The 26,367-nt window shown below is 36.1% G+C and overlaps 3 protein-coding genes across 3 annotated transcripts; 2 read left to right on the top strand and 1 right to left on the bottom strand.

The window, feature by feature from the left end:
• Window positions 1-327: 327 nt before the first annotated feature.
• On the top strand, window positions 328-9,294 carry LOC105055090 (probable L-ascorbate peroxidase 4, peroxisomal). The gene is made up of 9 exons (XM_010936801.4): window positions 328-555; window positions 1,530-1,654; window positions 5,913-5,962; window positions 7,055-7,120; window positions 7,201-7,249; window positions 8,183-8,265; window positions 8,350-8,429; window positions 8,538-8,640; window positions 8,834-9,294. The coding sequence occupies exons 1-9, from the start codon at window positions 443-445 to the stop codon at window positions 9,035-9,037; spliced, it is 873 nt and encodes a 290-aa protein (XP_010935103.1). The 5' UTR covers window positions 328-442; the 3' UTR covers window positions 9,038-9,294.
• Window positions 9,295-15,312: 6,018 nt separating this feature from the next.
• LOC105055089 (protein POLLENLESS 3-LIKE 2) lies at window positions 15,313-17,424 on the bottom strand. Its single transcript, XM_010936800.4, has 4 exons — window positions 17,060-17,424; window positions 16,759-16,971; window positions 16,515-16,670; window positions 15,313-16,411 (listed from the first exon to the last, which is right to left on the bottom strand). The coding sequence occupies exons 1-4, from the start codon at window positions 17,225-17,227 to the stop codon at window positions 15,527-15,529; spliced, it is 1,422 nt and encodes a 473-aa protein (XP_010935102.1). The 5' UTR covers window positions 17,228-17,424; the 3' UTR covers window positions 15,313-15,526.
• A 7,285-nt stretch (window positions 17,425-24,709) lies between these two features.
• Window positions 24,710-25,853, top strand: LOC105055088 (MYB31 transcription factor31). The gene is made up of 2 exons (XM_010936799.4): window positions 24,710-25,102; window positions 25,246-25,853. The coding sequence occupies exons 1-2, from the start codon at window positions 24,840-24,842 to the stop codon at window positions 25,685-25,687; spliced, it is 705 nt and encodes a 234-aa protein (XP_010935101.1). The 5' UTR covers window positions 24,710-24,839; the 3' UTR covers window positions 25,688-25,853.
• The last annotated feature ends 514 nt before the right edge of the window (window positions 25,854-26,367 follow it).

Here is a 26,367-nt window from a genome sequence, read left to right on the forward strand (position 1 = left end):
TTGATATGAATATGGTTTCGAATATTAGTCAGATCTTCAAATTTTTGTTCATATTTGAATTGATTTAAATATGAAAATAGATCGAATAAATAATATTTATATTATTTTTATTTTTATTTAAAAAATATAAAAATATGAATAAGTTAGTTAGTAAAAAAATTGATAATTTTTTTATAATATTTATCTACAAAAGCACAGATCCTGGCATAAAATAAGATCAAAAGATTATCTCAAATTATATGGCAAACCTGGACTTCTTCAGAGGATTTGTCATCTTAGTCGAGGGTGGTAATATCATCCAGTGGTGCGCGGCTCAGTTCAACGCATCTATATCGGAAGGCGAGCAGCCAATAAAACCATATCTCATCGTCTCACCGTTCCCATCTCTCCCAGAACTCTCTCCATCATCTTTGAGCAAGAGAGGTTTCCGCAGTAGGAGAAAATGGCAGCTCCGGTGGTGGACGCGGAGTACCTCAAGGAGATCGAGAAGGCACGCAGAGACCTCCGAGCCCTCATCGCCAGCAAGAACTGCGCTCCCATCATGCTCCGCCTCGCGTGAGTTCCGTCCCCCATCTTCTCCAATCGATCTGTCGTAGCTCGGCTTCTCTAGTGACGCAATTGTTGCATGCAGCGTTGTATTTTCCCTCACTCAATCCTCTCGATCGGTTATGCTCTGATTCTATTCTTGGATTTTATCTGATTTTTGGTGCTGAAGTTGTTCTCCTTGTCCTGATCGAATTTATGGATTTTTGATCTGAATTTTCGGTATTTCTGGTCGCTTGGAACCTGATTTTTGTGGGGATTGGGTTCTTGTTACGTGAATCTGCTGTTGATTTTTAAAGATTTGTTCAAATGAAATTTCATCATTTTTTTTCCTTGGCTGGATCGATGCATGTCGAGGGGTTGGCGACGCTGTAACTTCTAGCATCAATGAAGCTGGAGATATAAAGTTGTTATCTTCGTGGAATCATAGAAAAATTGGAAATCTACTTGCAGTTCATGTTTTTAAGGTACAAGAGCAGGCTTGGTGACAACCTATCCATCACTATTTTTGTTTTTGTTGACTTCTCTTTTTTGAGAAAAAAAATCTAAAAAGAGCAAATAGTGGGAAATTAAATATCATCGACATTTGCAGGAGAGTATCTAATACTCAGAAGAAAAGGAAAAAAAAAAAATCGGATGTGCTATTGTCATATTTATAGTAGATTATGTATTTTGCTCCGCCTATTACTGATTCTTCTTGTACTTTTCATTGAGCCTCTTCAACTTTTGAGATTTTTACTGATGTTTTCATGAATTCCATCCTATCCTCTGTTGTTTTCTGAGTTTGTGTGTCCATTGCAAGTTCTCTTGTGGTTTCATGATTTGATTTGGATATAGTAAGTCTTCTATGTCATGACAATCTGATTCTCTATCAGATTACCTGTGCTAAATATTCTTTAAGGGCACCTTCTCTGTGAGATTTGAATATAGTTACACATCATGCGCACTGTGACACTTCGCGTATCTTTCTTTCTTTTTCCTTCCAGATGGCATGATGCTGGTACCTATGATGTTAACACAAAAACTGGTGGCCCGAATGGTTCAATTAGGCACGAGGAAGAGTACACCCATGGTTCTAATGCTGGCTTAAAAATAGCTATAGATCTTTGTGGTATGCCCCTTTACGTTTCCTGGACACATCTTACATAAAGAAAAATATTCTATTCAATAATACTCGATACTTATTGCTTGCTATTCAACTGCTTGATTATTGTCATTGTAAAGGTTTATTGTCAGGCTTATTTATTAAGTAAGAATGATGAAATATTGTCTCAATTGCCCGCCAAAGAAATTGGGTTGGCCACAAATCAGGCATCAACTTTGATATATGTCTGCAATTTCTACTAAGAGACCTAGACCATTAATGTGAAGTCCACATGTCGTTTTAGCCCTATTCCAATTCTGTCAATAGAAACCTGAATATTTTCCTTTTCCTTCTTGCTTTGTTTTTTTTTGGTCTCTGCCTCCTTTCATCCATTTATATTTTTTTGACTTGAATAGCATAAAGGAAGTTTCAATACTAATCAAGATTACCAAAGAGAAAAATTTGGAAAGAAAAATAAAGCACAAAGATCATGCAGTTCAGCATGCATTTTCAGATCCACTTGCTGTGGGACATGGTTTTAAAAAGAGACGAGCTGTTTAGCACAGAGAGAGGGGGGTGGGGGGGACACTTGTATTGCTTTTTTTTTTTTGGAGTGCTAATGCCTTAGGGATAGGAGTTGATAAAATTTTATAGGGAATATGAGGTCAACTTTTGTTCAAACCTTTTGAAAAAAATCCTCTATTCTTGTTTTCTAGCAGGTTCGGTCTTTCTTTAATTACCTACAAGTAACATTAGTTTCTAATGGAGACACCTGCAAGCAATAGGGTATCATCTTGCTGATGCTGCCACTATTGCTTCAACCAGATCAAGACCTTGACCTTTGCTTGCTTTTCCTCTTTTTTCTGGTAATAGGCAGGTATCTTGAAACTGAATGTATTTTTGGGTTGTCTGCAGCTACTTAACTGCTACTATTATGGGTTTATTCACATCTTCACGGACAGGAATGTGTCCTATGTTCGATGAGTCTTCTAGTCATTGTTTATTTAAAGCATATTAAAGGGGAAATTACACCATTAACGATTTTTTTTTGCCTTCTCAAATAAAAGGCTGTATCTTATGGCTGATAGATATTTCAGCTATTTTTCAAGTAATGAAAACTCAAATATATAATTTTCAAGGGTAACATACACCACCAAACAATTACTTGCGAGTATGATACGGAAGTCTTCCCTTTGGCTCATGCTTTGCTGGGTTCTTTTCTATTAGGGCCTGATGATATCCTCATACGTGAAATCTAAAGTTGATGGTGAAACATGAGCAAAAGGAGGCTCTTGCATGTATTCCATAATTTACTGCAATATTGGTGCATCGGTGAAGAAGAAATAATGAAGCATGTGATGTTAAAGCTTTTCTGGATGATGCCCCTGGGGACCCCACCAGACGTATCTGCAATCATCAGGAAGGCTCACAAAATGCTCCCCACCTGTACAATGCATGAACAGATGCCCTCAAGCATACAATTCCCATAGGAATTACCCAGAAGGCAGTGATGAAGAGTTGAATAAGTGTTGCTTAGTCCATAACCGACTTGCTTGCTAGGCCTACCTATGTTGGCACTGTTGAACTCTTTCTAAATGCAAAACTTATAGCCTTTTCAGTTCCATGTTTCTTTATTACTATGGCTGACACAATTGAAAAATTCCCGACATTAATGAGTTTTCGGGCATATCAGGAGGTGGCCTCCTCTTGAGGTCAGTGGAGAGTTCTATTTTGGTGGTGGTTTGTTAATTGAATTGGATGGCTTTGGATAGATCTTCTAGTGGTCCTATTGAGAATACTTAGTTGAGAGACCTGTTTACCTATAATAATCTGGAACTCTTCTTCCATTTGACACTTCATTTTAATGTTTAATAATTAATGAAGTGTTTCTCTTGTGGAGTTTCTTTCTTAACTCACTTCTTGTTCTGGTAAAATAATGAGGATTTTGTTGACTGCTGTTTGGCTTTTCTTTTGAGAACGGAAAAATTTTCAGAAAAATAGCTCACAGCACAAATCTATATATGATATTATGGCCTTCTTTTGAACTTCTAGGCTTGTAGGTGCTCCAAGGATAAGAAAACAATGTGGTATGAATTAGTTGTGGAATGGATGGGAAGGAATTTTGTGACAGATTGCAGGTTAAGAACAGGTTTCTTGTAAGATCTAATATTAAGGGTAGCAGGAAGATATCAATAAGTTGTAGGGGGAAAAAAATGAAAAAAAGAAGTGAAACTACCGTTAACTTTAATTCAAGGTTTCAATCTGTGCTGCTTATGAGACATCCAATTTATCCTTTTAACTCAAGATTTCAACTCTTCCTACTTGAAATAAGGGAAAAAAGACATGAGTGGATGTTCATCTTATTATTGCTGATGTTCTGGAAGTCTTGTGACATGTATGTGAGAATATTTATGTTTTCTGGTAAAACATCATAATCATATAGTAAAATTTGTTTTAATCTTTAATTATTTCGACAAGGAAGGTTTCTCAATAAAAGGGAAAAAATTAAATAGGCATGCAAGGGACTTGGTCTTGATCAAGGTCTCATATTGGGGATCATATTTGCTCTTTATCCTCAAATTCCTGCTGTTTTACTGGTCTCTCTTACAGCAACTTACTGGTTTTCCACCTTCAATTCTTAGCCACCTCTTATAAGTCTTTCACCTTTATAACATCACAAACCCTTCATAAATCTCCATATGCAATAATCACTTGCTAATGAGCAAGATTAGCGTCCTCACTAGGTGCATCAGAACATCTACTTTCTGCCTCTCCATGTGTCTAATTATTTCCTGTTTCTAACTTTAGTAAGAAATGAAACATGAATAATGGTTTTTGTATATTTTTGTTTGCACTGTCAGAAAGTATGAGACATGCCCAAGAATGGCCTACTGTCAGACTGACAAATGTGTTTTAATTGCAACAAGAACTTGGTCTTAAATGGATATGAAGCTGCTCTGCAATTGTAGTAGCCTGAAGCAGGTTTATTTAAGCTACCTTATCTTACTTATCAAAAGTTATAAACTTTAAACAGCACCAAATATACATTCAAGTTTTGCATACTGTGGTTCAACAAGTATATGGATTTGCATCATAATTTTAAAACTTTGTGACTGGTAATTGTGTTGCCTAATTGGTTCTTGATGTGGAACTATGATAACTTCATTCCTAATATGTCCCACTGGCACACTGCATGCTTTGTTGTGGTGGCATTAACATCACAAATGTACGATCATGCATCTGATAAGCAATGTCACAAAGAACCATATGATGTTGGTCTGTTTTGTCATTGTTCTACTTAAAAGAATAACAAAAGCAAAAATTTTTGAGGAACTGAGCTTTTTAATGTTGTAAATAAGATTACCATGTAATGCATGTAACAACACAAGGTGAAAGGTGCTTGCACTTGTGTGCAGGCAAAAGGTGGTTACATGCAGTTTGAGTGACATGCATCTTCTCTTTAAGTGGATTTCTTATTTAATTTATTCAAGATCCCATAGGAAGGGTGTGGTTAACTTTTGAGGTGGTTTTCACCTAATTTCATGTAGGTTTATCACCAGTATGTGTATGCACATGCATTTGTGTATGCATGCATGTGTCAGAGAGAGAGAGAGAGAGAGAGAGAGATTTGTCTTATCTGGGGGTAACTTTGGTTGTGTTCAGTAATGAAGGACTCCTAATGAAGATGAAACCCATGGAAGGTGATCTAGAGCATATAAAACGTGTGCCAACCCAAAACATGGATGTCAAGACCTCTAACCTATGATCAAATTGTCCCAACTTTGACATCTCTTATAGAAGTCTTTAGTTCTTACGTCTATTTGATCAAATCCTTCTGCCTTTTTTTATTAGTTATAATATATGGCAATTATAATAGTTTGTTCAGGCACAAATGCTGAATATTCATGGGGTGTTGTCTAACATAGCGTATCTTCTGGTAGCTTAATGGCATTCTTTTTCAATTGGGTGGTGATATTGCCACTAGTATTGTTGTTTCCAAAGCAATCAACTATTAATTGATCATTTTGTCCTCAACTATATTTTCGATGGTGTATTGCACAAGAGGGCATAATAATCAATATACTTTTCATCCCTGTGGGAACAACATAGCCGGCTCTGGCAATATCTCTGTCCTTTTCAATTTAATAGAATATCTATTTCGACTATCTGCATTTCACAACAGTTAAATATACTTTTTCACATGCAACCAAAACCTGATTAAAATACTGTAGTACTATTACCTTGTGTTCTTTTTCTCTAATTTTATTTTTTTTATTGTTATTAGAGGCAGTGAAGGTGAAACATCCAAAGATTACATATGCAGACCTTTATCAGGTAATTATAGTATAGATCTAGCTTCCTGTATTTCTAGTTTTATGCGAACTTGAAGTTTTGTTGCTTCACATTCAAATTCACCAAGGATATGGGAGTTGCTTATTTAATATCATATTATTTCTTGAGTATTAACAACCTTTTTAGTCAAATTTGAAGTACAGGAGATGTATCATATTTCTCATTTTGATGACGTATCAATAGGCAAAATGTTGAAAACATACATTGAGCATAAAAAAAGCATTGAACCACATATTTTAGATACTAGGATGGAGAACTCAACTGCTGTGGTTTCAAATTATCTGACTTTTTTACAAAATTTCAAGAAATGGTTTGACATACAGAGATTCTTTTTATATGCTAATTATTATATTTCTGATGCAAAAAGAAAAATTTTATTTTATTGATTTATTTCTTGTAACAGTTCTTATGTACTTAGAGGCTGTTTGGATAACACTAAATTTACCTATGTAAACATTTTTATGAAATATAGCTTATCCCCTTTTAATAGTCATTGTTTATAAAAAGAAGGTGTAAGCTGCTTTCATAAAATTCAATTTTCAAGTTTTATGGAAAGCAACCAAACATGTGTTTTGATTTTGTTGTTAACCTGTTTTGGAGAAACCAGACAATGAAACAGTGCTTTAGTGAAGATCCACTCAGTTTCTGAACTGGAGTATTGCTGTAGCAGAAAATAATTGATTTGTGGTACAATGGGCAATTTTCAGAAATCACATGCAAGTTTTGCTAGTGAATTTTTTTACCCAAAAGAATCTAGACTATGTTGTTTAATTGGGCAAAGGTTATTGTTACTCATGCAAATTTATTAGTGCAGTTTTTGATACCCATTTTTATGTCCACTAATTTACTACTTGCATTTTAGTGTTTTTAGGAGTAGACATTCTTATTTTGCTTTACCTCAGAGAATGATTATCTATTGGAAAAGGTTGTTATGATGATCAGAATAAATGATGGAAGTTGATTCAATATCCATAAGGCTGAGGCAAAAGCTCTCATTTATGCTTTGCATTTTCATTTTATTGTGATATAAATGATTAATGTGAGTCAATTCGTCATGAATGTTTTCTTAATCAGCTTGCTGGAGTGGTTGCAGTTGAAGTTACTGGAGGACCAACGGTTGACTTTGTCCCAGGCAGACGGGTACATGAAATGACCTTTCTTTGGAAATACCCGGCTACCTATCAATTACATATTGATAATTGCTTGTTTCTGTGTGTCAGGATTCATCAGTTTGCCCAAAAGAAGGACGTCTTCCTGATGCTAAGCAAGGTTCACTGCAATCACTTTGACCTGATATCTATTGACTTCTTTCTTGCCAGTATTCAAACCAACCTCTAACATTGTGCATAAAGAATGATTCTTTTAGGAAATGTGCATAAAGAATAGTTGCCTGAAGAAATGTGCAACTGAATGTCTCTTTGATTTACATTTATTGCTTTCTCCAGCAGGTTGCGCTGCTGCTTATACCATGCAGGACCAAATCCTGCGTAAATCCTTGTCAACTATTTGTGCAAGAGCATGGATCCCTGTGGCACCGCAGGGTATGGTGCATCCGTGGATGCCATCCATGGCAGGATGGACTACTATTAAACAACGTGCGATGCACACTGCACGCACTCATGCGCGGCTCTCCATCCTGCGATAGATGCATCCATGAGTGCACTGCACCCTGCGGTGCTGGGTGGCACCGCAAGGGATCTGTGCCCTCTGTGCAACCTTCTCTGTGCCTAGAGTTTATGCCTTCTAGGTGTTCTTTTCTTGTTCAGTGGATGCTATGACGCATCAACATATTGCAAAACTAAATGCAGGAGTTCATGTGCGTCATTTCAGTGCACAGATCCAAAAAGCTTGTTGCTGGTTTATGCTTATTTGTGAATATTAGATGGTTTTATGCTTGCATATTCTGAACCAATCTCGTCTGTTATAAGCTTATCTTGTTCGTGAATATTAGGTGCTAACTATGTTTGGATATTCTTGGACAATGTCAAACCATCTCAAACCATCCAGTATAGGTGACCAAAAGCAAATATTTAGTTGGCTAGGTATCACCCATTAACTGTTGGAAGAGTTTGCAAGATTCCTTCAATTTGTCATGATACTGGTAGCAAGTATAGTTTGTTTCCTTAAGATGCATTATATTTTATTCTTCATGTTAATTGATCTGCTGACATTAGCATTTATAAAATTTTTGCTTGGCTTTAGGTGCACCGCATCTGAGGGACATCTTTTACCGGATGGGCCTTTCAGACAAGGATATTGTGGCATTATCTGGTGGCCATACTCTGGTATCAATTTTGTCATACAGCAGCCACACACTTCATGATTGAATAAAAATACCTCACAATTCATATTTGCTTTTCCTCTTAAAGGGAAGGGCTCATCCCGAGAGGTCAGGATTTGAAGGTGCCTGGACAAATGAACCTCTGAAATTTGACAACTCCTATTTTGTGTAAGACTATCATAAAACAAGGTCACGTTTCATTTCCTATTTTGGCTTTGTTCCTCATTGTGGTGAAAAGGGGGAAACAGATTAAGTTTTGTTTGTATGATGTGTCAGAGAACTGTTGAAGGGGGAAACAGAGGGACTTCTGAAGCTTCCAACTGACAGAGCTCTGTTGGAGGATCCTGCGTTTAGGCACTATGTTGAGCTATACGCTAAGGTAGGTACTATTGGTGGCTTGGTCTTCCATTTGCAAAACTTATTTGTTGCTCAATAGAAATACGATTGGTGATCACATTCTTAATACACCGCATTTATGATTTGGCAGTTAGGCTTTAAGTATGGTGATTTCTTCACATTCGGTACTTGTAACCCCAGAACATGTTTCACGCTGACACCATTGACTTTGGCAGGATGAGGACCTCTTCTTCAAAGACTATGCAGAATCACACAAGAAGCTCTCAGAGCTGGGCTTCGCTCCACGTCGCACTGGTTCAGCCACCAAAGCAGATGTAAAGACCAGTACTGTATTAGCTCAAAGTGCATTTGGAGTGGTCGTTGCTGCAGGTGTGGTGATCCTGAGTTACCTCTATGAAGCTTCTAGGAGGAGCAAATAAGTAGTTAGATCTGGCTTATTTCTAGTCTGGACACTCAGTTAAATATAATCAGATAAAAGCAGAAAGAGAGAGAGACTGCAACTGAGATCATAATGTGCGACCAGCCATAGTCTGCTCTGCTGTGGCTGCATCTTATGGGAATACTCATGAATTATTAGATACCTTTTGTTCTGATTGGTTGCAACCCAATCAGAGATACAGCTGAGCTGTTCTTTAAGAAAAATTTCAACAATCTAGACATTACTGACTTTTTTATAGTTAGCGTGACTGGTTATTTTCAGGATCAAAATATATTACTGTATAAGTGATTAGGTGAGACATCGAGGAACCCGGTCATCTTGCCATGGGTACAGCTATGCCACTTGATAATACAGGAATTTTTGGATTGGTGGGTAATTGATGAACCATCTGGCGAAATGAGCTCAGCTGCTGCTCCGGCTTGGCCATTGGTTGAGCTGCTGAAGAAATATATGAATGCTAATTTTGCATGCCAAAATTTGCGGTACTAGCCTGATTAACTTATTCACTGAAGTAGTGAAACCTTTCAGAGCAACACTTGGGGAGCTCTAGTTATGGGCTTATTTTGATGACCTGTTCGGGATCGTGCGGTTTTACTTTTGGAGGGTCGCACTTCTTGTAGGACTGGGAGCCTTTTTAAGATGATTGTTCTTAAAAATTTTGAAAAAACCTTTTAAGGTTTCAAAATAAAAAAGGCATCCTACAAAAAAAGCTCTAATTTGGAGTTTTTGGGTTGGGGAGCGATTTTTCTTTTTAAGCTTATCCAAGAGGTCTTCGGTCAAGTTTGGATCGCATTTTTTCTAATATCAATTAAAATATTTTTTTATTATCATAATTATTTAAGTTTGTATCTTTTTATTATCATGATTATGCAATTAAAGATTTTGAATTTGAATATCATAATAATGGGAGGATCTCTTCTCCCATCATTTTTTGGAGATTGAGAAACAATAAGAGAAAAAAAAGGAATATGGAACAAAGTTAAACATTTGTGTTGCTATTAAATTAAAAGCTATCTGGTTTGTTATTACAATATTTTTTACTACTTGATAATGATCCTTGAAAATGATTACATTATTTGTTATAATATTTAGATTAAAGTAAAAAAAATATTTTATAAGTTAGATTATAATAATAGTTTTTGATCATACAGTATAATAATAATACAATATAATATTATATTATTATTATCATTATTTTATTATATCTATATAATAATAGCATAATATCTACATTATAATAACATAATATTACCATATTGGAGAAAAAGAGAAAAATGCCTTTTTTCTTACATAAATGACTATTATTGTAGTATACTAATATTATAAAAATATTATTGTATTTAAATAAATATAAAAATTTCTTACTTATTTAGATCAAATATCAAAATAAATAATTTGTAAAATAAGAATATATTATAATAATAATTGCTGATAGTTAGACAATTAAAAGAGTTATATAATATTCTTTATTATCATTTCCTCATATTAAAATCATTTTTCATTTGGTTACCAAATAAATGTAAAAATTGTATGGTACTTTAAAAATGCAATTATCAAATAGTAACTAGATTTTTATTTAAAACTCTAATAGCAAAATCTCTATTGTCCATAGTTATATGGATAGAAGCTCTACCACCTGCAACAATGTCCAATGGAGTCCTAATTTAGCCAAAAATTCAATATTCTATTTTCTTAGTTGTAACTTAGAATTAGCCATGTAATCAATCTACAACACTTTTGCCATGAATTTGGCACCTGCCTGTCATGAATCATTTCATCATGATGGACAAGACAATGGTGCTTTATAGCCTTTTCTAACGATGATAATGTAAATACTCAAGGGGCATTTGGTACGGGGTGATCCATCCAAGATAAAAAGTGATATAGGTGGAGATGATAAAATCATCGCATTTGATTACATAATGATGATCCTAGTGACGGTGATTTCAAATCATCCCCACTTTTCAAATTATCCCCAATCTAGTGATAGGATATCCGTCCTCGAAATCAAAAATTCAAGATCACCTCCAGACAGTGATCTTAGACTGAAACATAAGACAAAAATATTCTTTAGTCTAGTAAAATAAATGGTATATCAATATAACATTAATATATTATATCAATTGTATATATAATATTATATTATATTTATGACATATATTACATGATAATATATTATTAATCATATTATTGTTATATTATGATTTAATGATAATTTGAAATTGGAGTAAAAATATCTTATTGTACTTTATATTTATATAATAAAATATTTAATATATTACTTTAATTTACTTTAATTTTTTTATCAAAATAAATATTCATATTAATAAATAATATATTATAAGTATAAATAAAAATATTAATTCTATAATAATAGTTAATATATTTTTTTAGGATTAATAATTTATAGGATTAATAAATATATTTTTATAGAATTTATTAATTATTAATATGTTATAATACATGATAATATTTTATTTATAATATATTATATATGATTAATAAGTATATTTTTATGAAATATATTATGGATAGTTTTGGTATTATATAATTAGTGATCTTGGATTTTCATAGAATATCAAATATGTTACTTATAGATATTGAAGATCTTTAATTATTAAATTATAGCCTATCAAATACCGTGATCTTAGATCATTGGTTATCAAATCACCACAGGATTCAAATCATCAATGATCTTGGATCATTGTGGTGATCGCATTTGGATCATCAAACACTACCTTAAGTAGATTACTTCTACTTCCTAACAAACCTTAGATGTAGAGCTCTTTCCACTAAAGTACTATTTGGTATATCACTAATGATGTGATCACTATAGTGATGTACAAATACTGAGTTAATATATGACCACTGTATTTAATATATCACTAAAAATAAAATTTTACTGTCTTTGATATATCATCAAATAATGGTAGTGATAATATATAAAATATCATAAATATCCTTACAAATTAGTATGTAATAATTACTCTACTATTTGATTAAACATTCTTTATTCATAACTTCTCACAAAAAATATAATAGTAATAATAAATAATAATATTTATTATTATTATTGTTGTTATAGATATTCATTTTGATTAGGCTATTAAAATGATACTACAATAATATTATATATAATCGGGTTTGACTAGGTTTAGCTAATTTTGAGCATCAATATTAGGGATACCCATTAGGAATGATTTAAACCATCAAAATAAAATGAGAAAAAAAGTATAAAAGGTTAGCATGATCCATCCATGCCAATTAACCATATTTATCTATAAAAATATAATAGATATTTAATAAATAAATAAAAGACATCCATATCATTTAACTAAACCTGCCAATAAAACTAAATAGACATCTAGTAGATAAATAAAAAGCATCTATGCCAATTTACCATACCCGTCAATCAAGATAAATATGCATACATATCAATAAAAATAAATAAAAGGCATCCAATTAGACATAGCATCATAAATTAAAGTTTAGATAAAAGTAATCCCATATCACAATATATACTAGTTCCTACGGCATAAAATAAGCCATCAAGATATTCTATCTAAGTTTAACGGCATGTATGCCTCAAATACAAAGTATTAATGCAAGAACATCAAATGAGCATCAGCTAAAAGTCAAATGTCAGTGTATATGGCATAACAAGATGGTTTTGAAGAATTTGCATTATGTAGCACTTTTTTAATGGAGGTGGCAAGCTGTAGAAGTAATCTAACGTACCCTTATCCTTGCAAAGAACCTCTTTTGCAATTACTATCTCTTCATCATGCAAGCCATCAATTTTTGGGATCTCAGAAATTAAATCAATTCTTTTTATATCTTCTCTTTCTCGAATAGCCCCCTTTTTTTCATAAAAAGCGGCAATTCTCTTGAAGTCCTCCCTACCTTTCTTGTAGGCATTGCTAATCACCAAACCCTCAAGAGCGGGCTCACCAACCTTCTTTTTTCGACTCTCTTGATCAGCCTTCTTCTCAGCACTTATACCACTTATTCCTAGCTCCTATAGTAGTAGGTTGGTAAATTGAGGTTGGTGAGTCAATATTTCCTTTTTGTAAATATTTTGATCGAGAAAATTTTGCCATCATTGCAAATATTGATTTCATGATACATTTAGAACTAAAAAATAAAAACTAATACATCAAAATTTATAAAATGAAAGAGAGAGAGAGGAAGACTGAGAGAGAAAGATAGAGAGCATTTACCTTAATTGATGCCGTTAGAGAAACCATTGGTAATAGAAGTCGTCGGTGAAGATTTTGAAGATGAAAGGTCTTGAGTTCAGAAAATCAATCTGGTTTTTTTTTATAGAAGGTGTTATTGAAGATGAAAGATCAGAAAAAAAAAATCAGCTTTATTTTTTTATAGGGAGTGTTATTGAAAATGAAATGTCAGAGAAAAAAAGAGACGAGGTATTATTGAAGATAAAAGGTTAGAGAAAAAAGAGATGAGGAGGGTTCCCCTCAATTATCAAGGGCAAATTTATCTAAAATTTTACTAACTGCAGATATTTTTATCCCAAAATTATCTCCACACATTACCAATAGTTGGTGATGTGCTATCATCTAAGATATTTGCAGTGATAGCATCACTAAACAAGTGCGTAGATCCTTTATGGTACATCATGCGCACCATTCATTGCACGATGGACGATCATGAACAGATGCACACTGCACCCAACCACATGCAGTTGTCCATCGTGCGATGGATATTGCGTGCGATAACCGCATGGTATGATGCATAACAGGTAGCACAAAGAATCTGCGCTCCACTGCATAATGTAGTAATGCTATTATCTAATTTATCATTGGATTGTTCATCACTGGATAGGATTTTGTAAAGCCAAATAAAATAATCACATCTCCTAACATACATAACTGAGTTAATATGAAATATCATCCTCTACCAAACAGCACCTAAGATTGATGGTTAATAAATACCTCCTTCTGTTGATGATGGCATGCCTTCTTTTCATCGGACATCAAAAGCTAATTTTCTAGGTATGATGTTGGTCTCTATACTTGTACAGCATTTGGTCTAATTTGGTCGCCATAAGAGAGGTTTAAGATCTATCCCAACATGCATGATAATAAACTTGAAATAGTAATTTTGGAAAGAAGATGGTGACTCGTATTAGGAGAAAAAGAGTGATGTGGAGAATTTAGAGCACTTAATTCCCTAACAAAGACTTTACTTACAATTGGACCCATCATTTATGAAAAATTGAGGATACTATTCTTGACGAATGCTCCGAGAATCCATTTTGGGACCCTGATGAAAATTTTAGATTATGTTACTCATTTCATTTTTCTTTCTTAATTTTATCAAAGGAGTAATTCGCACAATCGTTATACTTTGTTGTTAAAAAATAGTTGTTGCCGCAAGGCTTTGAAGAGGTGTTATGTGGTTGGAGTTGGACGCTGCTCGAGATCTACAATATTGGAGAGTATCTACAAAGAAAGTTCCCACTCGTCAATGGTGTTTCGATGAGAAATCTTCTGATGCTTAATTTAGCTGGAGTTTTGAAAATAGTAGAGAGAAAAGATAGCGAGAGATGGGAGTGTAGAGAGAGTTCTCGTTCCTTCTCCCTTAGGGCTTGCCTTTCTCTTGAGTTGCTTGTGTTTTTGCTTATTTACCTGAGGGTCCTCTTTGTACATCTTTTATATAGAGATTGATCTCATAAGCTGCTAGTTGGAATCTATGAGTTTGTTAGGACTAGCTCTGCAGGCCATTAGACTACGTTCTCACTTTTTTATTAAGGAAGGAATCTCTTTCGCTTTCTCTAAATTGAGGTTCTTAGTTGTGATGTCGGGTGCAGGCTTTATTCATGCAGCAGGCTAAATTGATGGTTCTAGATCTACATCTGATGTGATCTTACCATATCATCTTTGGTGCATCTTAATGGAGGGTTAGTCTTGATCGGTGGGTTTTTCCTGCAACAATAGTGGAATAGATTTGGATTCGTTTGAATGAAAAGATCAAATAAACAGAAGAGCGGAACAATAAAGTAAATTACCTCCCAGAATATTGGTCAGAAGCCCATCCCAGACCAACACATCCAAGCAAATAAAAACATTATTCCCGGCCAGCAACACCAAGCAAAAGAACATTAAAAAATAGGAAATTTGAACAAACTAAGGAAGACCAGCACTGCTGCTTCAGTTCAGTAAAACTCCAAATTTACTGAAAAAAATAAAGTTCTGCCAAGTCCCGGCAAATGAGTGTAAGACCAATAAACTGATAAAAAATAATAAAATAATTGATTGTTATTAGCTGTCAGTTTTGTTACAATGATCATTCCAAACAAGCAAGCACAACATATTTTCCATGCTGCTCTAAATAAACAGTTCCCATTGTGAGGGGATCAGGGAGAACAAGATCATCTCCTTCCTACTACCCACTCGCTCAATAGCAAAGACAATTGAAGACACTCCCCTTTTTCCTAAAGCCTGGCCTAACGAAACCTATCACTTAGAGGAGCTGCCTGAGTGATATCCTGGAAAATCCTGAGCCTCTTCCCCATTTTCCCCTCGTTCAATGCTGGACTTGTGTTATTAACGTCAGTCTTAACAGCACCAGTGGACGTACTATTATCCTCAAGAACGGGAGCTAGAACTGCTGCCACAATGGCCTCATTGAACTCATTGTTGTCCGGCAATTCTGGCCACTTATCATCTGTCCCTCCCACAAAGAGAGATTTCCTTCTGTTGCCTTCTTCCTTTGTTTTCTCCACCGGCACTCTCGGTGGCAGGGACTTCTCCATTACATTGCCCGACCTCGTCCTCTTGAGATTACCCATTGGATCGTGTGATGGATGATCGACCACGTTCAGGTCTCTCATCATCTTCGACGAATAGAATGGTGGTGCATCGATGTTGAGCGCAATGTTTGATGAGAATTCAGGCTTCGCATTGGTGCTTATTCTGTTCGTCACATCGACATTTTCATCACCGAAGTGTTCTCGTGGCGGCATTGGGTAGTCGATGCAAGGTTGAGGTTGCCATATCGAGGAAGACCCGATGAATGCATCGAAGAGCCTATTTTTATCAAATTGATCCCTGGCATTGTGACCTGAGAGTTTAGCCTCGAGATCGCGGAGCATCTCCTGAGCTCTCTCATAGGCTTTCAAATGGGAATCAGCTCCTCTTAGGCCATCAACAACTGCTGGCCTTACCTGTTTGAGGGTCTCGTTGGCCTCGGCAATCCGCCCTTGCTTCATCAAACATATGCCCAGGTTGCACATCTTATTGTTATCGGGAGCAATCAGAAGGGCTCTTCTGTAGGCTGCCTCAGCCTCAATGTAGTTCTCCTTCTGCATCAGGGCCCAGCCTAGATTCCCCTGCAACAATGCAATATGATTAGCCCCATAGAAGCCCAACTAGAAAGCACCATCAAGAAATTTTGGATATGATAACCGAAGAATTACGGAAGGGAGTCCTCACTAGAAGTCTGGTTGCTTCTTGCTCCAGAGAGACTTGGAATTTCCTCCCTTGAGACCGAGCCGTCTTCGTGCGCTTCCCATTGAAGGCCAGCCCTTGCTGGATAAGTTGCAACTTGTGCTTCAAGAGAGCTATCTGATCATCCAATCTCCCACACCTCTGTTAACATTCCAATGAAGTCTAGAATTTAGTCTATTGGTCATCAAATCATTGTAAAAATAAAAAAGAGTGGAAATTAGTAAGAAACCTTGTAAAGATCCAAAAGAATGTTATCTAGGGACTCCTGCGCCTGATCCGAACACCGGTTCCTCAGCGACTTTATAGCTTCAATAGCTTCCTCCGCTCGATTCTGCTGTTTCATCACAATTGCCATATCCTTGAGTGCGCTATCGACCCGGTCCCCGGCATTGATTGCAGCCCAAAACAATGGAATTGCCTTCTCAGGGTCCTTCTCAACTAGCTGATACAATGAAGGGTACAATAAAGAAGGAATTAGAAGAACCGGTATCTGCATCTCAAATTTGTTCAGATGAACAATGGAGGTGTACCTGAACCCGTTTTGCCTTCACATAGGGAGTGTCTCCTAGGGGAACTTTGTGGGTGATGTGGAAGGAGTCGGGCCTTGGCCTTACGATTGGTTTAATAGGCGAGCAGGGTGCTGATTTCGATGGCCGGATTCCGGTGGGAGCATTGATGTTCCACGAGTCTTGCATCATCTTCCCCCTGTCTGCGGCCTGCTTCAGTTCTCCAAGGGATGATTTTGTGAGAGCAACAGGATCAGTTTCTTCTGCTCTTCTCTCTGCTTTAGAAGGACTACTTGGGAAGTCAAAAGCAGAGCAGAGAGAGAGCGCGAGAGAAAGATGAGGATTAGAGAGAGAGGAAACAGAGAGCGATGGATTTGGCTCAGGGGATCATGGTGTTAATACGGATCGTGAGAGGAGCATTTGGAAACACTCGACCGTTGGAGAGAGAGAGAGCCGTTTGAAAACTAGCCGTTGGAGATGGATGCATGTGGGCGACTGGGTTGACCGCCTCAACCGGTTGCACGGAGTTTTGAAGCAAGTTTACGACCGCACAAACTTAGAGAAGGAAATAATAAAATAATAAGATTCCACATCGGTTTCGGTCACATTTTCCTCCGGGCCTGGAAACAACGCTCGGAAGATTTTCCATTGGGACGTCCGAGGGACAATTTTTTTTTTTATAATAAAAATTATTTCATTTACATGAGCTTTCCCATGTCTATTATGTGTCAAAATAAATTCACACTTATAAAAAAAAAAACTTATATGAGATATATTTTAAAAAATAAAATTATGAGATCTAAAAATTAGAATGAATAATATCTCACATGATGGACCAAATTTTTTTCCACAATAATGATGCACCAAGAAGAGGTTGAGATTCGGCTGATTATAAAATTTTTCGAATCAATAATCCTACATCGATTGTGAGTCAAACGGATTCGAACTTATAAAAAGAAAAAAAAAATTTCACATAAGATGTCTTTTAAAATGTGAAATTGTGAGGCTCATGAAACAGAGTGAACAATATCGCGATGGATCAAATCCTTATTCATAATATATTTTTTAATTTAATTTATTTATTTTATATTTTAATTAAATAAAAAATATTAGGGGATGATTTCAATTCTTGAGGTGATCCCCGTGGTCACGTATAATCATTATTTGTTGGACACATCTACTTTCGAAATTGCTGATATGGAACTTTCCAAAATCGCTCCATGTCAAGCATTGCTCGGTAGATGCATTTATCAAAATTAGTTAAAATTTAATTTATTTAGGAGAGTGTCGGACCTCCATGGACAACAACGTATAGAAACCAAATCCATCTACATAAGATGTAGGTTTGCTAATTGGTGACTTCGATCGTAGCAAAAGCTCAACTGGCTAGTAACCTATTTTGACTGGTTAAAAGCTCCTCACATAAAGCTAAAAGTTTGGAGGTTGATTTCATGCCTTTAACTTCCAAATCTGAAATTAGGAGCATTAAGCAATTGGAACAGCTCAAGTGCTGCCCAGAAAAAACTTTGTTTAGGCTTGGTTTGACGCTGAAAAATCCAAGCTCCAACTAGCAACCTAGGCTCAAAATTAATTCAAGCCAAACTAAAATTAGGCTAGGAGCGCTCAAAAATAACTCAATTAGACTTGAATATAGACATATGTGTATATATACATATGTGTGTGTATACGTATGTATATATGTATATATCTATATATATATATATACATATACTTATATATATATATGTATATTAATAATTCGATTTATTGGTCCACGATATTATAGTTGTTTCAATAAGCTTAAAAATTTATTTTACTTTAAAATAATTAAATATTAATTCAGATTTGAACCATCCTTCAATCAAGCTTGCATTGACTTCTAGCTTGACTTAGAATAATCAAGTTTATCAATAGGCCTGTGTTCAGCTTTGTGTGAAAGTAAGCACGATCAAGTTTGGAATAATGATAAAGAAATCAAGCGTACGCGCAAGTCTCAAGCCCAAAGTGAAATACAAGTCAAGTTTGGTTGGATCGAGGCTTGATCAAGCTTAGCTCAACTGCACCCCTAATCTCCAACCTCCATAATTTAATTCCCCTAGTGTTTTCCAGGAGCTTAACCTGATGCTAAAAAAAATAGAGAAAAAAAGTTGCCATGCCATTTTCCTCCCCTTCCTTTTTACTCTTGAAGTATGTATTCAACAGAGAGATTTCTTTCGTGTTCCAAAACGGAGACGCAAAAATAGATGAAATCATGTCCATTTTTTATTTTAAAAAAATAGTTTATACCTTGCATATCTCCAAATCTAGTAAAATATATATTCTAAAAATGCATATGCATCGTATGTGTTAAATTCTATTTACCAAGAAAAATTCTCAGTACACTGCCTGCGGCATAGAAAATCTGACTGGTGCACTGTCTTATTCGATTGGACGACGTAGTCATCATTTTTCAATATGTATTTAATATTCATAATTTTATTTTTTTATTTAAATTTTTAAATAATAAAAATATTTTTTTAAAAAAAAAAATATGACATTCTGTATCGATATTATGGCATCCTGCGATGATATTATGACTTCCTGCACAGAATGTCATAATTTTTTCACAGGATGTCATAAAGAAAAAAGAATATTTTTATCATTAAAAAATTTATACGAAATTTTTTAATGATAAAAATATCTCTATCAAAATTATGATATTCTGTAAAAATTATAACATCCCGTGCAGGAAGTTATAATTTCAATACTGGATGTCATAATATCGATACAGGATGTCATAATTATTTTAGAATAAAAAGAATATCTTCGTCATTCAAAATTTTAAATAAAAAAAATAAAATTATAAATATTAAATATATATTAAAAAATAGTAGTTATATAGTTCAATCTGGATGAGACGATGCACTGATTTTTTAATTCCTCTTTCGCTATTTACCAATCCAACCATCTTTAGAGTTGGAATGGCAGTAACCAGCGGAAGTCCATCGTGGCCCAGAATCATGGAGGCCCAAGCCAAGGAACATTAAACGTTCGGTCAGGGTTCAGTTAACGTGGCCCTGGTTGCATCTATTGGTGTGGGATTGCATCAATTAATGTGGGAGATAAAACCTTTTACATGGGGCTCCAAAAGACGGGCATGACCTTTGGTGCATATCAACGTGTGAATGGTTTTTGATTCACAAAATTCTCATAGCAATCTTTGTTCATCAACTCAAACTTCAGAGTTACTACTTGCTTATCCTTATGCTAACTATGCCTGATTCTTGATGGCGAAAGAGTGATTTGGCTAGAATTGCAACTTTTAGGTTGTGCAAAATGCAGAACAAAGGTTGCAGCATATCTTACCATCAATTTCGTTTTTCACCAAATAACTACAAAGTCAATAGAGGTCCTGTGCTTGACTCTTTCGTGATATAGACATATTTCACCATCCATATTCAAGTAGTTAAAAACCAAGGACATGTTTGGTTGGAGAAGGTTGAATTATGGAATGGGAATACGAATGAATGACTTTTATCCTGACTGTTTGATTGGGACGAGTCCCATTCGCATTCTGATTCCAAGAAAAAATAGGAATGTATCTCACTCTCCCAAGACCCAATCATATTTTTTTCTAGGATTCAAATTCCATTCTGACTCAGGTTCTAGTCCAGTCACAAATCAAATACATCGAAAAATATGACCATTCTGATTCCCATTCTAATCTATTTTTATTTTGATTCCTATCGCGAACCAAATGTGCTCTAATTTCTACTAATATAACTCCCATTGTTAAGTCTGATGAAGGGTGCAAGGATTAGGATATTCTAATGGAGGGGAACATAAATAAGTTTATGCATCTTTGTTATGGTTAAAACATCCTAGAGTGGCCTCAATTACTAGGGTTGCAAATGAATCCAGTGGCCCGGCTGGGTCAAAGACAGAAATTGATTAGTTTGAAAAAAGGAGATCGATTGGATTTTTTTTTTATCAACATTTTAAGTAGATAAACATGATAAAGAAGGCAAAGTATATAAAACAAGTTTTCGTTCATGCGCACTAATTCCACCCAAGTTTGGTGAGAGTAGACTTAAAATGACTAGGAACAGAGTCAGTATGATGTAAATGCCGCTAATTTTTCCATAGCTTAAAAACCAATTTTGTCATTGAGTTGGGTTAGGTAAGAATTATGTGGACTTAGCTGGAAAGTCTAGGACCCCGTCTAAGCCTCGATCCAGACCAGTCAATCAGATGCCGTTGATCAAGTAATATAGTCCAGATTTTCTCAAACGAGAAAACGATTACTCCAGAGATAGACGGATCTGTAGACTTGGTGAAGTCGTTGATGATTGATGACTTCTACGTGGACTTGACTCAACTGAAGACCGCGTGGAGCTCATGAACTCCCAAAATTTCCACAACCCCCACCCCCCATCCACCACATTAACTAGATTCTTTTTTTTTTTTTTTAATTGATTTCATGTCAAGTTTAGGTATGGATGGTGAAGGGCCATTTCTGGGTAATTCTTAGAGTGTATTGATGCATGCAGGTAGAAGCTAAAGAACATGAGGTGTGGTTGGGTTAATATGCCTCTCCTGGCATGGGTGTAGCATAAGAAATGGAGATTATATATTTGGAATAAGATGTGGCATGGGGAGCAAAAAGGAGGGTAGGAGAGTGGTGGTCTGGTGGATAAATAGGAGAATGGCCATGTGTGGTGGGGAATGTTGTGTCTCCATTGGGAAAGTGCACAACAATAAAAATGCCCAACCAACCTCCTCCTCCCCTGACCCCCACTTGCTTGCTAGCAACTAAAAGAGTTGCACCAGAAGGATGTGGGAAGAGGTGGAAGGTGAACCAAAGCCCACACCTCAACCACACCATCCCCCTAACCTCCTCCTTTCCACCTTCCCTTGCACATTCTAGAACAACATCCTTTTTGTACAGCAGTAGAGTAGCTCTCATGTGTGTTTAAACTACTTAGTCCTCTTTGGCCCACCTGCAATGTGTAATAGACTTTGAGATCCATACCGAATTATGTTGACTTGAAATGATGATATCGCACAGGATTGGAATCTCAAAATTCTTTTAAAAAAAAAAAAAAATTAATAAGAAAAAGACATTGGTATCTCAAAAGTTCACCATGCATTATAGGCTAGTATAAAATGAAAATTGAGAATCATCAAGTACTTGCTCGGATGGTACTATCTATTGCCATTTTAGTTGGAGTCAACTTGTCGAGGGTAGGTAATATTTAGCCCTTATAATCTTAAAAACAATTCGCTTTATAGAAAGCCTATGTGCACAGCATCCCAACCACATGCCTATGGATCTTAGACATCCCAAACCTAGGATTTGTGTCCAACACTCATATTGGAGGATGAAATGATCCAATAGATTTACTTCACCTTTGTATCATGCATAAACATTACCTACACCTATGATGTTCTACCAAAAAGCCAACATCACAACCACACCATTTCCTCACCCTTCTCTATAACCTCCATAATACATTCCATACCTACCTTACTTGTACTGAAGCAGAGTAGTAGATTTAACATCCATCTAGACTACTTAATCATTAAAGATAACATTCGCTACATTTGGCACCTTGGCCACATCTAGGACTCGCAAACATCTCGATGGCATAATTACAGCATACGCTCCATGGGGAGATCAAGTAGTCCTCTGAACTTCCTCCACCTTAATCATATAGATGAATATTTACCCATGTCTATGGATGGATGTGTCCGACCTCAAGTGTGTTAATACTAGTGTTGCAAAGACTCATATATATGCTGCAAATACATTTTAGTTTTGAAATTAAAATATACCCCAAGGATAAGGTAGATATAAGAGTAGAAAGATGATGAGGACGAGCCTCTCCTAATCTCAAAGCACAAAAAGCCAAAAAAAAAAAATTCAAGGGTCTAGTTTACTATATTTACATCTGATTGTTTTCATTAAAAAAAATATTTACATCTGAAGGAGACGATTTCCAAAGCTAGAAGACAGCAAATTTAGATTTTTTGTGCAACTGTATATTTCGTGTAAATTTTGGATCAGCTAAGTCCAATCACATTAGCCTATCTTGACTCAAACTTGAAAATTGAAGCATGCGTTTAGGCTTGCGGGCCAAGCTCAACCTAGAGATTCAGATTTTGGTCTAGGTCAAGTTTAAATCAAGTTGGCTCAACCCAACCCACTCCAAACTTTAGATAAAATGAACTAAATCTGAAGTAGACACCACAATTGCAAAAGCTTTGGAATCATGGGGTTGAAGACACACTCAGAATATCAAGCGTATCACACCATGGGTCATTGCACTTACAATACCTAAAGAGCATATTTAAGATATTTCTTCTTTTTCAAATAAACCATAGCCTAGCTTTGGACGGTGCACGTGGATTTTGACAAGGCCATCCTAACCTTTTGTTCCCTAGGATGTAGATTCTCAATACGGACACCCACCCCCCTAATTAAATATTTCTTCTCTCCCCCCAGCATATTGCTTGTTTTACAAATTTACATCCTAAAACAGTTTAGACTTTGGTAACTCCATATATGAGAAGCATGGTACAATAAAATGAAAACTTTTCATCATAACAACTAACTCAGATTATATATATTTAACTGATATATTGTACCTAGTTCAGGCTCCCGCACTAAGGGAAGAAACGAGGCGCCATATTTGACAAACATACTAATTGGATATCATATCAGAGCATGCATAAATAATCAAAAGTTCTTAAAGGGTACTAGTTGATTGAGTTGATTAAGTCTTTTGGTGTTGACGTAGTATATATGGATTCATTGAATGTTCGTGATCTCAATAAATGATAGTCACTATCTTTATTTTTTGTTTTAAATAATTAATTGGAGAGTCGTAGTCGCTTTGTGACTTATTTCACTTGCAACATACATGTACAATTTTTATAGCTTGAATAAATACAAAAACTCTCGTCATTGGATTATTAGTCTATTTCTGCTTCTCAAACCGCCAATTACTTGTTCTATGTTATTTTTTAAGAACAATAGCCCTCGATCATTTTAAAAAATTGATATAAGAATTGTTTGCTTTAAATGCTTGGAACAATATGTGGAGTGCTTATTGGTTGGATCAGATCATCTGTGCTGCCAGTGGACTAATCTAATCATGAAACAATATGCATGAAGATGAATAAACTGGAAAGGAATGCAATACATGTACTTTTTTTTATGTGATGCCTTGTAATTGAATTGGTCCACCAACTCAGCTGTGGATATAATCGAACTGAAAATAATACCTAACATGTGCCACCAACTTAAGTCCCCCATCTGGAAGAGTGCAACCGCTTGAACCATAATATTTTTCTTTCTCAAAACAATAAAATATAAGAAGTATATGAAATTATGGTAAAGAACAGTCTGGTGTAGAGTATTTAAAAAAAAAAAAAAAAAAAACACAAAAAAGTAGAGTGGGAATCAAGCCTAGTCATCCCCACTGCTTATAACCTCACTTTGCACCTACCAAAGGGTGTAGGCACCACTGATGTGGTTGTGCCTTCTTTAACTGGTAACAGGTGATGATGTCATGACTTGGGCGGAGGAAGAGAGGGGTGAGGAGAACTACCAGCCACTCCCCTTCTAACCTTTTCTCACCAACTCGCTTCTAGAAAAACTCTCTCCCAAACTCCTACCCCTTCCGGTCCTTTCAGCCGGAGTCAAACGCCTATAAATCCCCATCCCCCTTCCAAGAGAGAGCTTACACTGCACGCATAGAAGAGGGAAGAGTGAGTGAGAGAAAGAGAGAGGAAGTTGGGTAAAAAAAAACACTAAAGAGTCATGGGAAGGTCTCCATGCTGCGAGAAAGCCCACACCAACAAGGGGGCATGGACTAAGGAGGAGGATGAGCGCCTCATCGCCCACATCCGAGCCCACGGCGAGGGCTGCTGGCGCTCCCTCCCCAAGGCCGCTGGCCTCCTCCGGTGCGGCAAGAGCTGCCGCCTCCGATGGATCAATTACCTCCGTCCTGACCTCAAGCGGGGCAACTTCACCGAAGACGAAGACGAGCTCATCATTAAGCTCCATAGCCTCCTTGGTAACAAGTAAGTTAATTACCACAACCTTGCTCATATAATAAAAATTCTTCATACAAAATTTAAATTAAAAAAAAAAAAATTTTTTTTTCTCTCCCTGATACCATGTCATGAATGGTTGGTTTCCCGATCTTATATATGAATTGGTGCAGATGGTCTCTGATAGCTGGAAGACTGCCAGGAAGGACAGACAACGAGATAAAGAACCACTGGAATACTCACATCAAAAGGAAGCTTTTGAGTCGAGGAGTAGACCCGACAACCCATCGGCCGATCAACGAGCATGCTTCTTCCAACATAACCATCTCCTTCGAGAGGAGAGAGGAGAAGGGTGCTGGGTTTGGACATGAGGAGAGGAGCAGCAGTGAGGAGTCATCGACATGGCGGCAGCAGCAGCTGAAGTGTCCAGACCTTAATTTAGAGCTTTGTATAGGCCCTCCCGTCCAACAAGAGTCATTGGAGCCTGTGAAGAGGGAGGGAACCCTCTGTTTCAGCTGCAGCTTGGGGTTGCAGAAGAGCAACGAGTGCAAGTGTAATGGCTTCCTTTGCCTCAGCACTGCAGTGCTAGATTACCGAAGCCTAAAGATGAATTGATATAGAGCAAGGAGTATTTCAGAATTTTAAACTTTAGAGGTTAGAGGGAGATCAGGGAGGAAATATCAAGAGCTTGCATCTTGAGGGACTCTTTATTTTCTCTTCTTTCTGTTTTGTATAATTATTACAACAAATAATAGTAGATGTCTCTGATTATTCATAAAAATTGCATGGATTCCTCCCATTTATGTTTTTTAAAAAAAAAAAAAAAAAAAACTTGACATTACAGCATCTTCTGTTCCTGATTCTTAGTTTTCTTTTTACGTTCTGTTGCAGAGCTACCTATATTTCTTTTTCTATATGATTGCTTTACGTGGCAGGATGGTAAAGATAAGCATAACAAAAGTGTAAAAAAAATGGGAAAACTACAGACACATGTTAGCTCGTGTAAAATATTTTTTGGGGTCAAGTTGGGTAAGCTTTCTTATTGTATCCTAGTGTTGTCTCCTGGCCTATCTCATTCAATGCATGTGGTCTGTGGATAAGAGGTGAGAGGAGGAGAAGCCGGATGGTGGGGAGGGTAGGTAGCCGTTCTCAATAAAGAATGGTGAAGGGGTAGACAGCCAGAAGAGAACCTTAATCCCTGATCTTCTTTTGGATGATATTGCAGTTAGGTTTCTAATCCACCCTGGACAAACATAATAATTGTAATTAATAACAAATTAAGAAAGGTTGTTCTC

Source organism: Elaeis guineensis, chromosome 12 (assembly GCF_000442705.2).
Source record: "Elaeis guineensis isolate ETL-2024a chromosome 12, EG11, whole genome shotgun sequence".
Lineage (NCBI taxonomy): Eukaryota > Viridiplantae > Streptophyta > Magnoliopsida > Arecales > Arecaceae > Elaeis > Elaeis guineensis.